Source organism: Thunnus maccoyii, chromosome 24 (genome assembly GCF_910596095.1).
Source record: "Thunnus maccoyii chromosome 24, fThuMac1.1, whole genome shotgun sequence".
Lineage (NCBI taxonomy): Eukaryota > Metazoa > Chordata > Actinopteri > Scombriformes > Scombridae > Thunnus > Thunnus maccoyii.
In genome coordinates this window covers 15719239-15741543 of record NC_056556.1, presented here as the reverse complement: position 1 = coordinate 15741543, position 22305 = coordinate 15719239, and the positions used below count along the sequence as shown (strand labels likewise).

Below are 22305 nucleotides of genomic sequence, written 5' to 3'. Positions count from 1 at the left end.
GTAGTGACGAACCGTAGAGTTATCTCATCTCATATCAGTTCCCCTCAGTTCTATCAAGCGTTTTAGTGTCTTTCAGCTCGTTTTGATTGACTGTTTCCAGTAGCAACAGACAGCTGTTTTCAGTGAAAAATCTCTAAAAACCCTTCTGCTCAGCTCCACACAGCAGACAGACACAGTTAACAACTAGCCTGTGAACACAGTGGAGCATTGAGAAGCTAATGTTAACAGGGTTGAGTTATTAACTATTTTTGCATCAATGTGATGATTTGCTTTTTTATTCATGAGGTATTTGATTCACTGGATTATCCAAAAACACCACATGCCTGTCTGGTCATTTTATCCATAAGCAGTTTCCTGATAGATTTTTTCTGTATATCCTGATATATACATGTCAATATTGAGACATAATTACATATACAGTGATGGAGGATTTTCCCCATATCGCCCATTCCTATTCATTCTTCTAATCTGACCATTTTCATTGAAACAACAGTAAGGTATTCCAGTTTCTATCCTTCAAATTTGAGCAATGACAGGCCACCACATTGTCCAATTGAAATGAACACCATTAATGAGAGTGGTAATAATATATCCATGCATACTGATCATATCGGTATGAATCTGATAAAACAAAAAGATTATTAAGTCAATTAAGGTTTTCACAGACAGTCTATATCTCATTGACCAGCTCTACACTAAATATGCAATCAATCAAACAGCAACATATCTATCACATCAGTTATCCTTTCATCAGTGAAGGGATAATATTCTAATATCGGCATGCAGATACATCATCATGTATCAGTGGGGTAGTTTTTATTTGGTTTTCGAGATGTCTTCTTTATATTTCTGTGTTTTGTCTGTGTACATCAAACCAGCAGTGATTATGATGGCTGACTGGGTGGAAGTGGCTCACATACGGGTACCTCTGTAGCTTTGATTTGCTCTCTCGCTCATCCCACAGTGCCTCCTACTTGACAACAAGACATAGATACACAGACTCTGTCATCCCCAAATCTGTCAGTTATGTTACAGTCTCAATGTGGTTTATCTCATCTGCACGAATGTCCTGTGATCCCTCATACTTTTTAAATTCGCTGCCTTTGTCAGCCTCATTGTTCATATCAGCCGACACTCTGTGTGTGTGTGTGTGTGTGTGTGTCTCACAGAGCCTCGTGTGCATTAATGACGACAGATTGTTGCAGTGCATTGCATTGTTCACCCGTCTAGGTTGCACGGGAGCTGCACACGGATGCGTTCACGTGTGATTTCCGCCATTGTGTCTTCCTGCGGCGGTTGTGAACGCTGACCTTGGGGAGGGTTTTGTCCCTTTCGAGATGCCCGGCCCACTCCACGACAGTCCTTTTATGAATGGGTAGATCCCTGAGCAGCATGCTAATGAGGCAGGAAGAGGAGAGAGGAGGTTAGCTGCTGCAGTGCACGGCAGCGCTTCCATATTGTTCGAACGGTGAACCGCTGTACGGAGAGCAGATCAGATCACATGAGATAACGGCGAGGCTGGTGGAGGGAGGGGAAAAAAGGGGTTTAAGTGGGTTACCCAATTAATAGGCCTCATTTAACCTCTGTGGCATTTCCATTATAGGTGACACGTGGAGTAATTTATCTGACATACAGTAATGTTGTCAATCAGAGGTGAAGATTGTAATTATAGCCACGTCGTCTCCGCTTATAGGAAAGATGCCATTCAGGAAACTAGATTTTCTTTTGTGGTTTCGTTACACCGTTACTGTCAAATTCAACACAATACCAGTCATGCTTAAATTAAAAAAAAAAAGTAAGTTATCCCAAAGAAGACACAAACACACAAAAAAAATCCTCCCTGGAGATGAATTGTATTTCGTTTCCAAGCTATTCTCAATAATGAAACAACCAAAATGTAATTATAGTAAAACCATTCATTACTTTGCCTTCATAATTGTGAGAAAATGAAGATGTTGCAAGCAGGATGTTTTGTTTTTTTTTTCCTGTGAAACACCTAAGGGTCAGACTAATACCTCCATTTACTTATGGGCATGGCATCAATTAGTCTAACAGTCCTATTGTCTGCATAGGTATTCAAATGGATTATTTTTTACAGGGACAGATATAAGCCTGAATCCATATCCCAACTGCTGTGTGCCATATTGTATTATAGTATTTAACTAATGTAGAAAATGCCTTTTTTGAGCAGGGTGGATATTTTGTTCAGTATTGTCCATAGCTGGTAGTGTCAGATATGAGAACTGATGACTATATAGCCCAAATATCTTTTGAGCTGCCTTCAGATGAGCACATCTAAATTCCCCACCACTTGGCACTAATGGGATTATCTGTGTTTGCCTTATTCCCCAGTAAGGTACCTCTCTTCATATGCCCTTTTAAAAAGCTTTTCAAACCAGGTCTGCATGTATACAGTGGACTAGGGAAAAGGTTATGTTTGAATCTCTGTTAAGCTCCGTGTGGCCCATTAGGATGATTGAGGATGATGTTTGTCCTGTTAAATGAATTGTCAGTCACTGGACATGAGTTTTGTTTATGTGAGCACAGTGCGACGATTTGCCTAACAGCACTATTTGCTCAAAAAAAAGAAAAAAAGTAGCTACTCTACACTTACAGTTTCTTCCATTAAATTGCTCAGTACATGATGTATGCTGCTGTCTTATGCAATAAGTTGATGTAAGAGTGTGACAGAGTCTACTGCACTGCGAACCCAAGATTGATAGGATTGTATAATGTATATGGACACACACCACCCCAGGATACTGTAAAACCAAATTAAACTGAAAAAACGTGGACTATCAGGAGCAATATAGTACATTAAGATTGAGGAAATTAACAGCGTTTCGGTCAGAATATCCAGTTAAACGTCATCTTTTATCCTTCTCTGCTCTTAAATGTCTTGTGCTTGATATGAGGTGACGGAGAGGAACAAGTAGAGGCAGAAAAGTAAGAACAGAAAGTAGGAGAGAAGAGTCAACTATAGTTAACTTCATGCGGTCAAGAGCCGGTCACACACATCTAAATTCATCCGTGTGAGGCTTGATGACATCAGGACAGGGCAGGTTGTTGAACTACTGTAGCGGGTGAGGTAATGGCTAACAGTCACAATTGCTTTCTGAGCTTTGTCGTTCTATAATAACATCGCCCGATTTCCTCCTTTGCGTAATTTATATGTACGACGGCCACTAGAGGGCTTCTGTCACTTGAATGTAAATATATGTTGTTTTGGGGCACTTGCTAAAATGACTGATCTTGTTGTTTTTCTTGATATTTTCCCCTAACCTTAACAATACCATACTTGCTACGCAGAGATATTGCAGAGAGCAAGACGCTAAGAGAAAAGAAACCATTGGCATTGAACGTATTCTGAGCTTTGACAGAGTCGTCCAGTATTGATGTTTTTGGCGATAGGGTTCTGTGGTTGGCAGTGATCTGTCCAGCATAGCTGCTCCGTCTAGTGTGAATAGAGAAGAGAAAGAGGATGTCAAACAATTATGAGAGCCACCTGGTACACCCACACTCCTGATGTTGCTCCTCTGTGACCTCCCCTCCAAATCCTCACATCCGATCTGCCAAGTGGCCACCTGAGTTGAGAGCTTTTGCGCTTTGAGGAGCTGCGTCGCTGTCACACTGAGAGCCCCATTCCCATGCCTTTAAATGTGGTCAGCTTTGTTAAAACAGTAGATGTTAAATGGAAACACTCGTTCCTGGACAACACTATATCTCATTTCAAATAGATGCTCTTTCATGCTCAACAACAGATCATTGCAGGGGCTTGTGATTGGCTCCTGGCGTGGGCACAATCGGAGGCCTCTCGGCTGTTTAACTTCCATTATGTTGTTGTTTATCAACCACACAGCTTTAGTGATTCTGAAGTATATTATGAACACCTAGGTACCAGAGTTGTACTGCAAACACATTTTATTCCAAAGTTACAGCTGATACATTACTTTAATTTCTGTTCTATTGTTTGACTCCTACTGTACTGACCTTCACTAATTCATAACAACTTTTTCACTTTAGATTAAGTTCTGCTGTCTGGTTTGTCAAATAGTAGCGACAGTTTCATTTGCTAGAGCCACACGTTTGGTGCATGACTTTAGGGACGGCAATGTTGGTCAGTCGTTTGGTTCACCACTTTGGTCTCAAACTAAAATATCTCAACAACTATCAGATTGATTGTCATGAGATGTTATACAGACATTCATGGTCCCCAGAGGATAAACTGTAGTGACTTTGGTGATCTCCTTACTTTTCTTCTAGCACCACCTGCCGCTCATACTTTTCATTTATCCAATGAAATATTTCTAAATCTTATTGACACCAGATTTTGTACAGACATTCATGGTTCCAAGAAGATGTATCCCACTGATGTTTGTGATCTCTTGACTTTTCCTCTGGCACCACCACGAACTTGACATTTGTGGTTTTATGTGAAATGTGTCTACAACTATTGGATGGACTGCCATGAAAGGCATTACAGATGTTCCAGGGGTCAACATTAATGTTTTCACTTGCCCAGTAAAACAATTTGTAGAGGGGCAAGTAAAAATTGACTTCAGGCAAGTACATTTCTGACCCACTTGCCCAAAGTCAATTTTTACTTGCACCTATACAAATTGTTTTATTTATTAGCAGTCATAGATGAGAGAGTCATAGATGCAAAGCAACAAACACTCTTGCAAATTGAAAATGGTATGACCTCTATATGTCACTGAGCACTAAATTCTTTTGATCAGCCTAGTTCCTTTTAAATAAAGGAATAGACTCAGCAAAATACATTTTTTGGACTAATTTCTTCTGCTCTAAGCTTCCTGATTTCCCTCTTTAATGTTTCTTGTTCTCAAGAGTATTTATGGCAGTGAAAAATTACATGCTCCACTGATTCCTCTATTTCACAGAGCTCACATAATCCTGAGAGATGTTTATTGTTTCATGCATCACACTACTAGCCTACTGAATTCTTGATCGGCCAACGGCGTGTGCCAATATTCTCCAATGTGTGCAAGGGAAGGGGGCTATGCTGTGTGCCAGAGAATGAGAACATAATTTATGATAAGACAATGATCGAAAAAAGTGATTGAAACATTTTTTATTTCATTGTTTTATACTTTTTTTTTTTTTTTTACCACTTGCCCGATTGAGCAAATGAGTTGCTAGATTTAGTAGCCCAACATGGCATTTGACTTGCCCAAGGCAATCGGGCAAGCCTTATTGTTGAACCATGTGTTCATGTTTCCGTCAGAAGGAAGTTTCTTCTAGCACCACCATCAGGTCAAAATTTCTATTTGTCCAGTACTTTGGTTTATGACTACATACCTACAAAACTAATGCCATTCCCATAACCCTTAGCTGTAGGTTGCAAATGTTAGCACACTAACACACTAAACTAACCTTATCTGAAAACATCAGCATGTTAGCACTGTCATTGTGTCCACGTTAGCATGCTGATGTTAGACTTTACAGTACATTGGCTGTAAACTCTTAATCTGTTTTTTTTCTTGATAACTGACACAGACATTGGAGTACTCTCAAATTTCTATCAAAACCTACCATGTTGTGGAATTTCATTATATACAGTAATTCAAGATAAAGGTCCAGTTTGTTCACATTTTCACCAGCAGCGTTGTTAAAATGTATGCTTATACACTGACATTGAATGGAAACCTCACTTAAAATCACCTAAGACCCTGTTTACACTTGGTTTTAAAGTTCAAAACGGGCAATTGGATCACAAGTGGACAGCACTACATACAAGAGTAAACGACCACCAAGATGCACTGTGATCCAATTACTCAAACCTGGGATGGGTCTCGGATGCATTTGACCATGTATCTTTTGTAGTGTGAATGCTAATGTGTCCTGATGCGTCCCAGACAAGGACGTAACAGGAAAATATGTCACCAATGCAGGACGTGGTGGTTGTTTTGGGGGTAGCGCACCAACACCAAGTGACTTTGTCCTGCCAGTCTCAGTTAGAATAGCCCGTACATGTATATTAGTTCTTGAAACATTTTTGTTTTCTTAGTTGGTACGTGTGAAACAAAACTGGCGACATATTGATGTGATAACTGTGCACAGGACCCTTTTACCTTCTAGCGGAAGTGATGTAGGCGGTAACGACATCTGAACACAAATGGTTAGCTGGACACCTTGGAGACACATGATAGACACAGGTGTGAATGACGATGTGTCTCGGCTGTCCACTTGTGTTCGGATCACCGACATGCATATTAAAACCAATTGTAAACAGCCCCTAGAAGATATCAATGCAGATGTCCAGATTTTTTTTTACATTTAATAACATGTCAAATCCAAATTTCATTTTCTTTGGAGATCTACTTCCTGTAATTTCTAATGTTACCTTGCTCCTGTTTCCTGAAAAGGTCTTTATAAATGATGATGACGTCCTTACTGCTTCTTAGGCACTGCCTGAGGTGAATGTTCACACTGATGGTGTTACATAAGGATCACAGTCTTGACCACAGTTATCTGCCCTCAATCACTCACAGTGACCTTTCACATTTTCACTCCCTTTCAGGCTAATAAATCTATATGCTGATTGCTCTCTCTCTCCTCGGGCTGATCATTTCCCCTCACTTCCTCACTCTCATTACTGCCAACACTTGGATGATAATGATTGTCATTTACAGTATTTACCTTGAAAAGTGGTCATAAGTGACGTCATTCACCTCGCATTTTATTTAGTCCAGACACTGCACAGAATGAAAACGACAAATTGAATTGACAGTCCAGGAATTCCATCAACATTAATATTTTCATTTTGTTACCCTCATATTACAGTTAATACATACTTGTTCCCAAATGTATGATTACTAAGAATGTGCATCCTCATGTTTAGTGTGTGTGGCATAGAGATGGAAGAAACAATATTCTCTTATGACTCCAGATTTTCTGTGATGATTTTATGTCAGCATTTAGTTCACAATAGATAAATAGTCAGCATATTGCTGTTATTGTTGTTTTAATGACTGAAACAACACATTTACTTCCTTTCTTTATGTGCGTGCAGGTGAAATGAACATCAAGGATAATTACACTATCGGGTGCTATTTTGGTTTTCACGGTTTTAAGGACAATTCGAAGCTTTATGACTTGAACTGATCTGTAATCACAAAAAAGTCAGATACAGTATTAAAGATTCACATTTAATCTTCAACACAAAAACTCTGTGCCAATGTCTGCTCCATATGTCTTCAAAAGTGATTTTCCTATTAAAGAATTATTAAAGTTATTCTGTTGTAGATTAAAGTTGATCTCCATCAAGTCTGTTGTTATTAAATTCCAGCAAGTTAAATTAAAGCTGCATTATGCTACCGGTATCATCTGTGAGTATGAATGTTTCAACGTTGAAACGTGCCTGTTGTTAAGCCTGTTTGATCTACATTTGAATTTTCAGTGTCTCCAAATTAAAGGCAAGTGCTTCTCTTAAAGCGAGACATTGTAACTTTTGCTGAGCAGCAGTCTCTGTGGCAACAAGCTGCAATTAGAGACCAGACCAAGTAAGGCCCCGATTAGATGGAGCGCTTTTTAGCAGCCTGGGGTGGCTTTTTTGTAATTGTTTTCAATGAGAGTGAAGCTTTTTGCTCACTGCTTTTGCGTTGCTGAGCACCTCGTGATTTTCCGCTCTCCCATTATTTTTGCAGGAGTGCTCTGAACGCCTCGAGTTGAAAAAACTTAAACTCAGAGCGGAAAAGCACCAGACGTCATTTGCATTTTTTCCCTCATTGTCCAATCAGATGAATTGAGAGATGGGCCTTCTGTGGTGGTGACGACAACAAGTGGAGATAACAGTCATGGAGGACGAACTAATGGTGGCTGTTGCTGGATACACAGACTTTACCAACTGTAGTTACCTTGATCTGAACAGAAAACAACAGGCCTGGTGTGAGTTTACATCACAGCAAAATAATGGTTAGACTAAAGACAGGTGATTCAGTGGTTGCCTAGCAGCAATTTAAAAAAAAAAAAGACGCAAGAAGCTGCTCTTTTTTTTAATTGTAGGCTTCAACAAAAAAAGGCAGTGCAGTACGGTTGCAAAACGCGCTCTGTCTTGACGGGGCCTTAGACTGTAACAGGAAGATCTCTGAGTGTGCTGAGAAGAGGGTTGTGTTATTTAATGCTACATGCTAATTATAAGCAGTGAGCAGAGTATGTAGCTGCAGGGATAAAAAGAATAATAAGAAGATAATAAATAAGAATGATAAGTATAATATGAATAATAGGAATGATAAAGATGTAATTTGTCCCTCCCTAAGAGGTGCAACAAAGCTAAGTCAGAGAGATGTCAGTCAATCCGTCTGTACAAACCCACGCAGGCTGCCACAGAGGTCTTATTAAGGTTAATCAGCAGTGTCACACTTTGATTGACGTTCCATGTCGCATGTATAATTTCCATACTACAAAGATTAGCTTGTACTGTCTTCAGTCAGTATGTGGTATGCAACTGGGGCACGGCAATTGTCTCACACAGATTTGCTTAATATGGGAACAAACTCAGTACGAACACAAAAGAGAGTTTCAAATCTGTCAGCAACTGTCGAGGTAACAGCAGTCTAGGTCGCATGCAATCAAGTGCATGTACTCAAGTACTGTACTTACGTGGGGCTACAAAATACTACAGTAGTAAAATGCTGCTTGCACATTAATGCATCCATAATAATAATAATAATAATAACATACTCACATGGACCACTTTTCTGCATCATGAGTACTATTTCTTTAAGTACATTTTTCTGTAATGCTTACTTACTTGTACTCAACCTAAATGACATTTTCATGCTATTTCTTGTAATACAGTGTTTTCATATTGCTGTATTACCACTTTTACTTAGTGGTGAGGATCTTAGATCAACAGACCCCCTGTGACGGAGCAGCCACATGTGTAATGTCATTAACTGATGCATCGTTAGTTATGAGGCAATTTTTGTCTTTAGCTTGCTAACTATCTCTCCATGAAGCTCGTTGGTAAGATGAAGAGACAGAGCTTCTCCCCACACTTGTTTAACTTATAATCACAGGAAAGACTGGAAGATGATTGGCTGCAGCCCTACTATGTGTACTGATTTGTATCTGTGACTAAAGGTAGATGCTAAGTCACCCTGCTTAGAGGAGGGTATACACTGTATACCTACATGTATGGCGCCACTGTACCTCTGGGCTGGTGTGATTCAGGTTGTTTATGTCAGTGTAAACATGGTGAACCCAAACAAGCTTACAGAGGATGAATGGGTGCTGATATCTACCTATTGTCCACATAGAAAAATATGTAACTTGAGCCGTCCATCTGAGCTCGGTCCAGTTTGTTGTGGTTCTTGTGTCAAAACCCCCACTCAGCATTTATCCGTCTGTGTTTATTGTGGAGTGACAAGGTGTGTGGGGTTGGGGGGTTGGGGGGGTAGAGGGGGTTCAGTCAATATGTCCTGGGCTTAGGTCGAGCCTCCCACAGTCAGCAGGCTCTGCATCGATAGAGAAAGCAGAGCCACACTGACCTATTCAGCAGCCTCCCAGAGCTCTGATCCAGCTGAAAATGAATTCTTTAAACCTTTGGAGAAGAGAGCTGCAGAGCTGGCGCTGAGCCAACAGGGATCCTGCGACCAGAGCACGTCTTAATCTACCCAACACGAAATCAAACCTGGGAAATAACCTGCTATCTACTAGATACCGGCCTGGGTTTGTTTCTCACACTGGTCTGTATTTTTACATCAACAGCGCGACAGTGGAAAGCAGATTCTTAGATTTACCTGCTTTGTGAATCTAACTGCTTCATTGTTCGGCTGCCGCGCCTGCGTGTTAAACCTCGCTGAAAACAAATCCTGCCATACACATTCATGATCATGTTTTCTCAGAACTGATCTACAAAACATGGTTCAGGGAAATGGATGCAATCTCCGCGCTCACATCCAGCATGGACATGAAGGATTGGGTCCACCTTTCAGGAGCTCACACAGTAGAGCAGGATCATAAAATCTCTCGGATCATGTCAGTCAGATCTCATACTCTGTCCCATAATGCCGTGTGCTCTATACGGCAGTTCCAGTTAACAGGTTCAGGGTTTCTGGAAGCCTCTGGAAGCCTGTCAATAAGATTGATGGATCACTAATGGAGGACTCTGTTTACTGTTTTCACCTTTAAACATCGTTCTTTCAGACGTGTTGGCTTCTGAGAAATTGACATTAAAGTTAGCAGTTTTATCTGTGTTCTTGTGATTCTGTCTGCACAAACTCAGAGTAATATCTATAACCTACTACTACTGTATGAACCCACTTTTTAAAAATAAAATGCAAGCCAACATTTGTGCAGAAAGGTTTTTTTTAAATGTAATTTTTATGTATGTAAATATATATAATTTATATATATATTCTACTGCTACAACTGAGATTATGTGTTTGGTGGTGCTTTTTAGTGAGCAGATAAAAACTAGATTTCATTGAAATTTAGTGGAAATTTTGACTATGGGGCAAAGAAATAGTTATTAGTTTTTGGTGCACATCTATGAATCTTCGAATTTTGCAAAACAGGGTATTTTTTTGTAGCATTTTCACTATTTTTTTAATAAAAATCATCTGACTTATTTATCCCATTTCTCTCACTGTGTGTATTTTGATGCAGATCTGTATGCAGATGCAGATTTATGGAGAGAAAACATAATTTACACAAATTGACAAATTTACAAATGTGTGTGACCATTTGTGAGTCAAGTACACAATTTCCCATGTAAATGCAACCTCACTTTAATAAATATCAGTATTCTACATGTTTATTTTCAACATCAAGTTCATTTGTCTCAAAGAGTTTTAAAATCTAGAAAAATGACCCTTCTGTGTTGATGCTTTCCTAACTCTTTATGCGCCTGCATCTCGCTCAAATGCCACCTGATCTATGGTGCTGTCTGTGACTATCTGATCCTTTTTCAGCGTGTGGAGTGTCAGCCAGCCTGCCTGTGTCGGAGGCATCATTCATCTTAGCGAGAACTATATCTTGGACCGAGTTTCTCTTCCAGTTTCGAGCCCTCAGGCCACATCTCCAGCATGTTATTCAGAAAAGAAACGTACGGAGCCAAAAGTTTGCTTTTTGATTTGGTTAAACAACGAGTTGAGCCGACTTCTCTTACACTTTTTAAGCTCACTCAAATTTATCGTCCTCCGCCGCTGCCTTTCTTTGTTTTTTCATGAGAGCGCTCGTCGGGAGGAGATGGTACGGTGAACCTACAAACGCAGGTTGCAGCAAAATTGCAAACCATCTAAGTTGATGAGAACGCTCTGCTTCAGAGTGTCATTTTCCAGAAGCACACAGCGCCTGGATATATTACATCACCGGGGAATGGGATGTAATAAGTAAGGACATCAATGCAGGAGGACAGACTCCCGTATACATCCCTGTCCTGCTGTATTATCCGAGGGTTGCGTCAGTGACCTACAGCGGAAACTGAGATTTGAGTTGTGGGTGCATTAAAGGCCTGCCAACAACATTTCATCTGGTTATATGACGTTCCATTTATATGTGTAGTGTATGAAAAATGCACCATGTCTTTCCATGAAACAAACCACGTGACTTTATTTTGATTCCTGACTCCTAATTTGAGCGTCTTCAGCATCAAGAATCTAATATTTTGCACACTCAGTACATTACAGTGTCAAAAAAAATGTCTCTCATCAAACAAAGAAAAATGGCTGAAAATAGCCCAGGTAGTGTGAGAGCCACTTCCTGTTCTACCGCAGCCCTGATCTGTGTGAATGTTAATGATCTGTGTCATTCAACTTCTAACTGGGATCTCACTCTGCAGCTGACTCATATGCTTTTTATAGCCGTCTCTGTCATTCCACTTTATAGCCGCTGCCGTGTGTGTGTGTGTGTGTGTGTGCATTTGATTTGTGAAATCAAGGATAGGCCGCCATCGGCAAAACTCACAGTTTTATGACTTCTGCTTACATCACTGTACATACATTATAATAATAAATACACAGGTGATTCTACTAAATTAGCATTTAGAGCTTCTTGGCTGTTTCCTAAAACAGCTGGGTACTGTAGTTTTTAGCAAACATTACTCAAACAAGAGGAAATAGTGCTATTTTCAGCTGTGGATTAATACATATTTTGCATTAAGTATTCATAGGAGCAGGACACGACAGTGTATTTAGGAGTGAGACAAATAAACTACAGTGCGTGTGTGTTAATGAAGGAGCATGTCACCCAGTGCAACAGTGTGGCTTACTGATGTGTTTTTAATAGTTTTTGGACAATGGAGCTCTTTGGCACAGAGGAATAAAATAAATCAGGCTTTGGATACACACACAATACTGGTTGGTTTTGGTCTTGACGTATGATTTAATAAGAGAATATGTAGATTAAGAAAAATATAGAATATCACCAGACTTATCCTGTGAGGCTGTGTGATTTCATATTTACATCGTAGCCAGTATTTAATGCTGGAATATTCACATTCATGTCAATTAAAGAAAATACATTTTGTTTCTCATCGGTATTTTATTCTTATCGCAATGGGAAATTCTGTGAAAAAGCAGGAAGATCATCAGTGGAAACAAAATCTCTCCTTTGATATTTAATAAAATAAAATAATCAAGCAATAAAACAAAGAGAAAAATTGTGAAGATGCTAAAATTTGAAAGTGGTCAGATACATCATGGAGTCAGCACTATTCTATTTGTCCAGTCTTACTTGAGAGTTCAAACTGACAGAAAATATATTTTAAATTACAGCAGGTAATTGTAGTTTTTTTTTCTTACAAAATGAATTAATGTTCAATGAGCTGATACTAATAGAAATTCAGCGATGACCTTTGTGGCAAAGTGATGTCAGAAAAGTTCTGGTTGCTGTTGAATGTTTCTGTCAATGATTTTATGTTGCAGTGCTGCTTGGGAATAATTCCAGTTTTAGTTTCTTATCTTGTTCCTCATCTAGTTCCAGTCATGCTTCAAGGTCCGGGTTGTTTTGTACGATCAATGTCAGCAACAGCCAGAATTCTCAACAATGTTAAACACCGTTACTTGTGTTAAGAGGAAAATTTGGCTAAATCATCCCGCTATTTGACATTTGCTCATAGTGGTGGTTTTTCCTCGCTGCTGCTACTGAATAAATATTGAGCGAGCGTTTATACTTCTCTGCAGCTCAGTGGTTCCTCTTGTCTGCAGACAAGCTCTCCCACAGCCCTCTCTGTGTCCGCTGACAGGCATGTGAATGGGGAGTGGTGAGGGGAAGCCCTGCGCCAGGGCGAAGCAGAATGGAGGAAGAGTTGCTTTGCATGTCAGATTTACAGGAGCTGTCAGCCTCTGACGGCCGCTTTCTGTGAGCTGCTGAATGCTCGTTGAATGACCAAAACTGACCCCGTTTTACAACACAAAAAATCACAGGGGGGGTGTGTAATCCATCTGAGCTGAGCTGTGGATCCCCCCTGAAGCCAAGCAGAGAGAAATTCTTTGTAGTATTAAACGAGGGTCATCTCATTACATCATAAATGTGATATTTCTCTCTGTGGTTGCCGGTTTATATTATATCTAGCATCACAATCGCTCGGTAATTCGCCTCATCCTTTTACACGTTAGTATAGATAACATGCTGGGTGCAACATCATACATTATGAAATAGTGTGACCACTCTACACACACACACACACACACACACACACACTCCACAATTCAATTTGAGAATGTTTTTCGCTCTCGGATTGATTGATGCTACATGACAGCACACAGGCAGAAAACCCCCCCTGAAGGCATCAGATCCACATTTTCCAACCTGCCAATTATTTTTTTTTTTTTTGTGCTGAGCAGAAACACAAACTAGAAGCATCAAAGTCAAACTGAAATTAAAATGAATGTTTGGTAAGAAATCAGTATGAATCTCCTTGTTGTTTGTTTTGACTTGTACGTGTGTGAGAATTGTAATTATCAAAAAGAAGAAATGTAAGTTTTGTTGATTTTTCTGCAATGACAGCACCCCCCCCATGTTAGACTCACAGATCAGTCCTTAAAGGCTTCGCTCATAGAGACTGAGGACAATCTCCCAGGTTATGTTGTTAAAACTGAGTGGAAACTATATGAAAGTTTTTAATTGCAGAACCAATCCAAAGTCTTTAGGGCGACCCTTCATATTGAGGCAGTGACATGCATTCACTACGGAGGAGAATGAGGGGGGGGGCATCATTTCTGGTAAGGTGTGTCCTTGACAAAATGTAAAGGGTATAAATGTGTTAGTGGCCATTCTCACAGCTGTTCAAGCAACTACCGTGCATTTAGAAATCCCCAGACTCCCAGAGATCTCCGATTGTCAGGTATCGCAAGACCACCACTACATTAGTGTTCTCCAGAGAATGTGAATGTTTGGTTCAGACTGACAATGTCACTAGTTTATGATTGGAATAGTTTATCACTTTACTCCGACAGCACCTAAACATCTGAGGGGCCAATGTTGTCAGCCGCTGCTTGGTCCTATCTGTGATTTGAGCACCCTGTTAGCTACTCTATGACTCTGTACGTCGCTCTTTGTTGTGATTTGAATCCCACATAACAACAAGGAGTGTTGAGGTTACAGGACTACTCGTTGCTGTGAGTTTTGACAGTCAGTTTTTCCATCATCACAACTGGACCCTGGGGTGGAAAAAAACATCTTGTATCAACGTTCACAGGCTGTACAGAGCTATGGTGTGCTCCAGTCAGTAGTGCAGTACAGTAACTGCCTAACCACCCAGAGGCTTGTTTTAATTAGTTAGCTATTTTCCAAAAAGCTGCTGCAGTATCACCACAGTTTATTTTTTTCTTACACAGAAAATGAGGAGAATTCAAATTTCATTTAATAGTGTTTAAGACCTCCTTAATGCATCAGCTGTGGATCAGGCTGGAGTAAAGTGGGAGGTTTCTGGACCTGCTTCTGTGCAAAAAGCTGTGAGGAGTTAAAGTTAATTAACAAAATATAGAAGAAAAAATAAGTGCAAACTAATTCCTTTATCTGTTTAACTAAAGTTCTGAACAGTATGTTCTTGCTGGTGGAGCTGTTGGCCCCAGAGTATGAGGACTGCGTGCAACAGAGAATAAGACGCAGTCCATGACTTGTTCTACAGCCTGCCTCTTATATAATAGTAATCACTGTGGTGAAATTCAGATGCCAGCGCTGCTGACACTTATCTGCCAGAGCGTCAGCGTTTGAATCTTAATTTTTTTATGTTATTTTTAGGCTTCAAAAGATTTGCATGTAAGCAGTGGGAGAAAACGTCTTATTGACGTATTTTACATTTCTGTGTTAATGTAAATGTCCAAAACATCAGGGCCACCATCTCCTTGATTTCTAATTGAAATTGGAGATTTTAAGTGTTGACAGATGTAACACCTTAAGGGGGGAGGTTAAGAGGGATGCAGTGTGTGCAAAAAGCCAGCCTGGGGCTGGAATCAGCTGCAGGCTGTAGTCCTTGTGAAAACAGTTGCCAGTTTGGTGTCTTTCCTGCCTGTGTCTCTGTGCTTCAGTAAATTGTCCGAAGCAGACTAAGCTGCATGGTGACAGAGGCTTTTTGAGTGCCAGGTTCCCATTCACACTGATCACACATTAGACTGATCAAATCAGACTCCAGGCCTGCTTCCTGACTAACTCAATTTGCACTCATACGCTTCCCTTTTCACGCTGAGCACATGCACACACACAGACCTGGTTGCACACTTAAACATGCACACACACACGTTCACAGAAACAGAAAACCAACAGAGAGTGGGGCAGTACCCATTGAGCTCTAATGAAAAGCAGAAAAAGCCGTTACCTTGGCAACTGCCAGCATACATCTTCAGGAGGACCCAGATTTCCTGTCTGACTGTGATCGTATTGTTTTGGTTCTCTTTTGATAGCCGCGGCATCCCTAGACGGATTATCTCACCGCTGGCAAGAATTTATGCTAAATCATCGCGAATGAAACAACAGCCATTTGCACTGACAGGAAGCCGCCACGCTGAAAATCCTCAGTCGCGGATTTAACACCTCCGACTCCGACAGAATACCCCAAACTCTTAAAACACAAATGTAATCAATGATCTGTGTGATTTTATCTCAGCCTTGAGCCAGTTTTTCCTCTACACATTCAGCCCTCAGTCTCTCCACGGCAAGAACACTGCTTCCAAAAGCAGAGGATCATGGGAATTAAACTGTCAGTGTGATTTATCCAAATTACTCTCCAACATACAAAGAGGTGTAGTTGCCATGATTTGAATGAACATGTTTATTATTACAGAATATCCTCAGAAAAACATTTTTTGCACCCTGCACCTCGAGCAAAACCTGGATTAAAATGGAGACAGATCTGCCATTAAAGCACAAAAACAAAACAAAAAGTCTTGACCTTTTTTATTTTATTTTTTTTTGAAGGATGAGTGTATTTCCTGGAAAGCAGGTTGGAGAATTTAACCCCTACAGTGCAGTATATTCTAGAAACTTACAGTAACAACATGAAGTCATACGTGTCTGGAATATATTTGATTTTACAAAGCATGTGGGTCCACACTGTTCTCATCATTATCACCCTCATCACCATCACCTTAATCAGATTATTATAATTATTATAATTGCCTTTGCAGTGTTTGTTATCTTTGGAAACAGGAAACACATATGATATCCCAGTATTTGGAAATGCATGGGAGGTTGGAGGAGGGGCAGAAGATTTACCTTTTTATCCTTTTGGAGATCCTGAGTGTAATTTAACAAAATCAAAATGTCTCCTATTATCACTTCAAAGGCCCCGAGAACCTATTTTCTCAAATGTCTTCTGGCTGTGAGCAATAAGGTCCTACATAAGCACAAAATTATCTGCCAAAGTTGGGACAGTTCAGGTTATTTCGCTTGAAAGATGTCTTCATTTGTACTTTTTTCTCACTGGTTTGAAGCGGGTAGGTTTCAGATGAGAAAAGATGATGTCATGTACTTCAGTGCACTAGTCAGAGGTTTCACAATATGATGGCAGAAGCAGAACTGTTAAATTCTTAATGACAATTGCAAAAATGTAATTTTGAGAAAAACTTAAGATTTGAAACCAAATGTAATTTTATTGGCGCAATATCTGTAATATCTGATCATGTTTATTGTAAAATACTACCTTTAAATATGGAAAACTGTTAATGCTTAACATTTAAGTATTCTCCCTCTTGGTAATAAGGTGATTGTTGCTAATGGTTTGTTTTGTCTGTGATTCATGACTTGGAAAGGGCTGTTGTACCTCTATTGCATGAATTTGTCAGGTAGTCAAATGACTCTCCTAACACCTTTCATCACTTAATAGCGGTACATTTCTTCTATGGTTTAATGGGCAGACCTTTCCCTTGCGCTCATTTACTGACAAGACAATAGGTGACAATACACTGTATTGCCATCCGATTACAGGAAACACAGTGGACTGATAGGAGCTGCTATGACGTAAGCAGTCCAACTTGCAGATGTTGACAATAGAAGACTAACCTTGTGTGGGTTGCACATGATGAGGCATTGCTTTGCTGTGCACATGCTCTGACCTGCCATTGTTTGAAGACACAGTGTGACATGTGTTCACTCATGAACTCTGAAAACTCTTAAGCCTTGCTAAGACTCAGAACATGTGACATCTAGATTGTGACTGATAGATGAGCTGGGCCAATATTATCAGTCAATTTCCGCTTATCACGCAAATGTTGGGATTGGCATGTTTTTATGTAGGTTATGTACTGTATGTTGGCCAATAGGTAAAAAGAAAGCTGTTGACATAAATAATGATTGGGAAACTCTTTTCTGTTGCTTGCATAGTAACTGTTGACAGGCTTTTTAGCCATGCTAGCAGCTTGGCTCTAGTATGGCAGTGTCTTGGGGTCACCCAGTCAACCACTTTGGTCAAAAAAATCTCTCAATTTGTCCAAAATAATAATAAATAAATAGATTTATGATCAAATACCTTCAAAATCCCATCAGCCTCAATTGTACTTTGTGTTTAGTGCTAATTAGGCAATGTTAGCATGCTAACATGCTAAATTAATATGGTAAACATTACAGTATACCTGCTAAATGTCAACATGTTAGCCTTGTCATTGTGATCATGTTAGTATGCTGGTGTAAGCATTTAGCTCAAAGCGCTGCTGTATCTAATGCATGCCATACACAAGAAGACTGAAAAGATTTTAAAAGGCTAAAGTCTGACACCCTCTCACATCTAAAGACAATGTGTCATAAGTCACTGAGTTTTTAGTTACAGATGCAAAGACTGAGGATCTTGCAGGGTCCCTATTTGGAAGACTACAACTAGATTCCTTTGGAGATTATTTCCCATCCTGCTTCTGGTAGAAATTTACAAGAAGAAGAACTGTTGAATAGTGAAGCAGAAACAGAAGCAGCTTTTGGCAACAGCTACCCTTGTGTGTGCAGTGGTTTGTTTTGAAAAACCAGGGCTGCAGCAATTTCTGTCCACTTTTTTTCCTTCTCCACTCTATCATGGTACAAATGGTAGGACACGTGAAAGAGACACTCTTGTTCACTCCACAACTCCACCAGTTTATCCTCCTTTTCCACAGTCCAAGAGAACCAAGACTGGTTCACGTTCCTGCGCCTCCTCAGAGTCCCCACCATGTTTACTATCTACCCAGATTGCTGCTTCCTGTTTGGTGCTGGAGAGAACACACCTATTGGTTTTTGACAACGTTCAGTCAATGAATTTTACTATTTGCATGAGCCAAGGCTAAAAACTTCCAATAATATTAAACAAGTTTGATTTTATTGCAACATCAAGATGAGAAGAAGACTGACTTAAGACAGCTCGGACTGAGTTTTATGACCACCTTACACCAAACAATCAAGATGACAGGAGCGCACCACAGCTCTAACAAAACTCTCATGATTTTATTCCAACATTGGAAATTTGTCTACGGCTGGCATAAGTACAGCCTCAACGAGCCATTAGCATGACTGTAGACCCTTAATCTCATTTAACTATCAAAAATCTATGTAGTGTTCATAATATTTGGTTGGTTCTACAGTAAACACTGCATTTTATACAGTTAAGTCTATTTTTTCTGATCTCAACTTTATATTATTGTTGTATTTGTCTTTATAGTTCTTATATATACACTATACATGCAATTTCCATTGTAGTTTACTTTTAAAAATGTACTAATATATTATCTACATGTCAACATTAAAATGTTCCTCTCAGTATATATCTTTAACAGTTGTTTAATAACCAAATTGAGCGGATCCTTATCAAAAATGTTTGCTTATGATGAAAAACTAAATTTTTTAAACTTTCAAACATCAATATCAGTATTGGCCTTATAAATCCAGTGTCAGTCAGGCTGTAATTTTTAATATTGGTACCTAGTAAACCAAGAGGGGTCATGTACTCCTCTGTAGTTTCACATAAAATTATTTACTTGACTTTGTTGTTCATTTTTATTTGCTTGTAGCCCCTTCTATTAATTTTATACGGTGCCAAGCAACCAACCACTGTAGCAAAAGTCACATCAATTCACAGGTTTTTTTTGTTATACAGAGTTCTGATGATCTGAGATCTGATCTTCAGCCTCCCAGTTAGAGATTTTGGGTGCAAAGGGAGGTCTAAACAAATTTGATTACAGTCTCTGTATGATGGATTGTCTTTGCTCTTTGCTGTAATTTCCCCTCTCCTGTGTTAATCCCTGTAAGAAACACATGAAGAAATAGATAAAATGAGAATGAATCCAGTCTGCGGTTTGCCCTTGGTTCATTTTGTTTTGCTAAGCTTGCCAAGCCTGAGGCTTCGGCTATTAGAAGTCACCATCTGTCTCCTTATGCACATAAGTCTGCATTTTGTATTACATCCTGCCTCCCAGTGAACTACAGCAAATTTAACTTGGAGGAGGACAGAAACTTGAATTCGGTGAGGTTATGTGGTGACAGTTTTCGATTCGGATAGTACTGTCCTCACCTGGTCAAACATACCGAAGTAAATTAAAAATGCTTGGATAAACATAGCTGTGTTGTGTAGAGCTGAAACAATTAGACAATTAAAAGATTAATTGATGGACAGAAAATTAATCACCAACAATTTTGATGATTGACTAATTGTTTTCATGCGAAAATGCAGCTTTTATATGTGGGGAATAGCTGCTTTTCTTAAATGTCCTTGGGTTTTGGACTGCTGGTCAGACAAAACAGCTATTTGAAGACATCACCTTGGGAAATGGGAACTTTTAGCAATGCTGGCCATATGGCTCAAGAGATGACAGTATATTAACAATACAACTACTGGAGGGATTGTCATGAAATTTGGCACAGTCATTCATGTTCCCCTCAGGATGAATTTTAATAACTTTGGTGATTCCCTAACTTTTGATGTAGCACCATTATCAACTTTATAGTTTGTCCAGTAATTTGGTTTATGACCAAATATTTGCAAAACTAATGACATTCCCATCATCTTAAGCTGTACTTTTTGTTCAGTGCTAGCAAATGTTAGCATGCTAGACCAAACATTATGTGATTAAGCGAGAAAGTAATTATCGAATTATCATGATCATGAACCAGCATCTAAGTATGTAATTTTGTCTCCTCTTCTTCCTCCTCAGACGGCCTATAAGCCCTGGCTGTGTGCTCAGTATTTCCCCACCACCCAGCAGTCCTGTCAGAAGAAGGTACCATGCTACCAGTACTGCCTGGAGGTCCAGCAGAGCTGTCCGTTCATCCTGCCCGATAACGACGACCTGATCCACGGTGGCAGCCCCAGCTTCATCTGCACAGGTTAATACTTCCTGTTTACAACAGCAGCAGAGAAGTGCGGACTGTGTGTGTTTGCATGTGTGGGTGTTTGTGTGGCCTTGCATTCTCTGCTGCCTCAGAGAAAACCTCCTGATTTATTTTATGTTAGTGAAAAGGGTGCACAGTATTAATTCACCCAAAATGTGCATCTCCATATTGACTGGATGGTATCCCTCCAAGAAAACAGTGAGGTGTTTCTAAAGGCTTTCTGATGACATCTAGTGGTGTGTTTGAGCACAGCCAAGCTCAGGCAAGGACATTTTAACAATGCATTGATGAATTGAATTTGGCCTGTCTCTCAATATTTACTGCAGTTTATACAATAGTAGTAATCACCAAGAGCTCTACTTCAGAGGAGCAGACACTGGCCATATGCCAGCAAACAAGTTATGTTGGAGAGCTGGGCAACATAACTGCATCATCTGAGAATTATTTTGAGGGATTTTTGATCAGTCAATGACGTCAATGCTTTGTTTTGCCAAAGACATATACTGTCTGCCATTGTGGAAAGCTTTAATGCCTTTAAATACAAAGTTTGGGTCATTTTCAATTCCTTTTCAGTCTAGGACCAAGCCTTATCCATGATAGAGAATTTGTCCTAGATCTGCTCTCATCATCCTTCAACTGCTCTCACCTCAGTGAGAGGTTTTCCCTCAGCAGTCTAGTGTCCCCTGTACAGATGAGCGCAGTGACAGCTCCTTATACTCACGGGCAAGTAAGACTTCCAGGGTCATCAAGTGATGCAGTGGTGCGTCACTCTCTGTGTGGTCGTGGACTTTAATTTGAGTTCAGCCGAGGGTCACTGTGTCTGGTCTGTCCCTCCATGTCGTGATTAGAGTTTCGTACTGAGGTCCAGCACTGAAGGATGTCCAACAGGACGGCCAGTATCAGTGCAATAACCATCACTGCACTGCCATCAAACAATTCAGGGCTAATTAGATTTATTGTTATTAACAGATGGTGTTTTCCACTTAACTGGAACTGTTTTTCAGGCTTCATTGAGATGGCCTACTTCCAGTTAATTCTGTCATTTCTCCTGAAGAAATGGCTATATTAGATTATACTTGTACTGTAACAGTTTGGTTATTTATCAGGCTGATATTAGCCTTTTAATGGAACTAAAGCAAATCAGTAAGGTTGTTCGATGTGATGATATATAATATGAGACAATATAAATTTGTGAATCAGAAAATATTTTACTATACCGTTTATACAATGGTATTCATCCCTTTTAATATATTATTACCATTGTATTACACTATTGTGGGCAATGTTTCAATCAATAAGCAGAACTGTTTTATGTCAATATTAGATTTTTATACATTTTTCTTTCTTTTTTTTGAAAACTGTAGAAATGACATTTACATAATACTAATTTGCAAAAGCAAATATGTTTTGGGAGAAATTATAATACTGCCCGAAGTACCTCAAGAAAAGTTTTTAATGAACATATAAGCCAAGATGCAAAACGTTCACAAATGTATTTGTAAAGCGTTCACTGACAACCTATTTTATTTGCTGTTTTCTACAATATCCATACAG

General features: G+C 39.6%; 1 protein-coding gene across 1 annotated transcript in view; it reads left to right on the top strand.

Annotated features, from left to right (window-relative positions):
* LOC121891645 (transmembrane protein FAM155A-like) overlaps nucleotides 1–22305 on the top strand; it is a 33317-nt gene that overhangs the window by 7085 nt on the left and 3927 nt on the right. The window contains exon 2 of the mRNA XM_042404137.1: nucleotides 20574–20745. Within this exon, the coding sequence (XP_042260071.1) occupies nucleotides 20574–20745 (172 nt within the window). The remainder of the gene's footprint in view (nucleotides 1–20573; nucleotides 20746–22305) is intronic.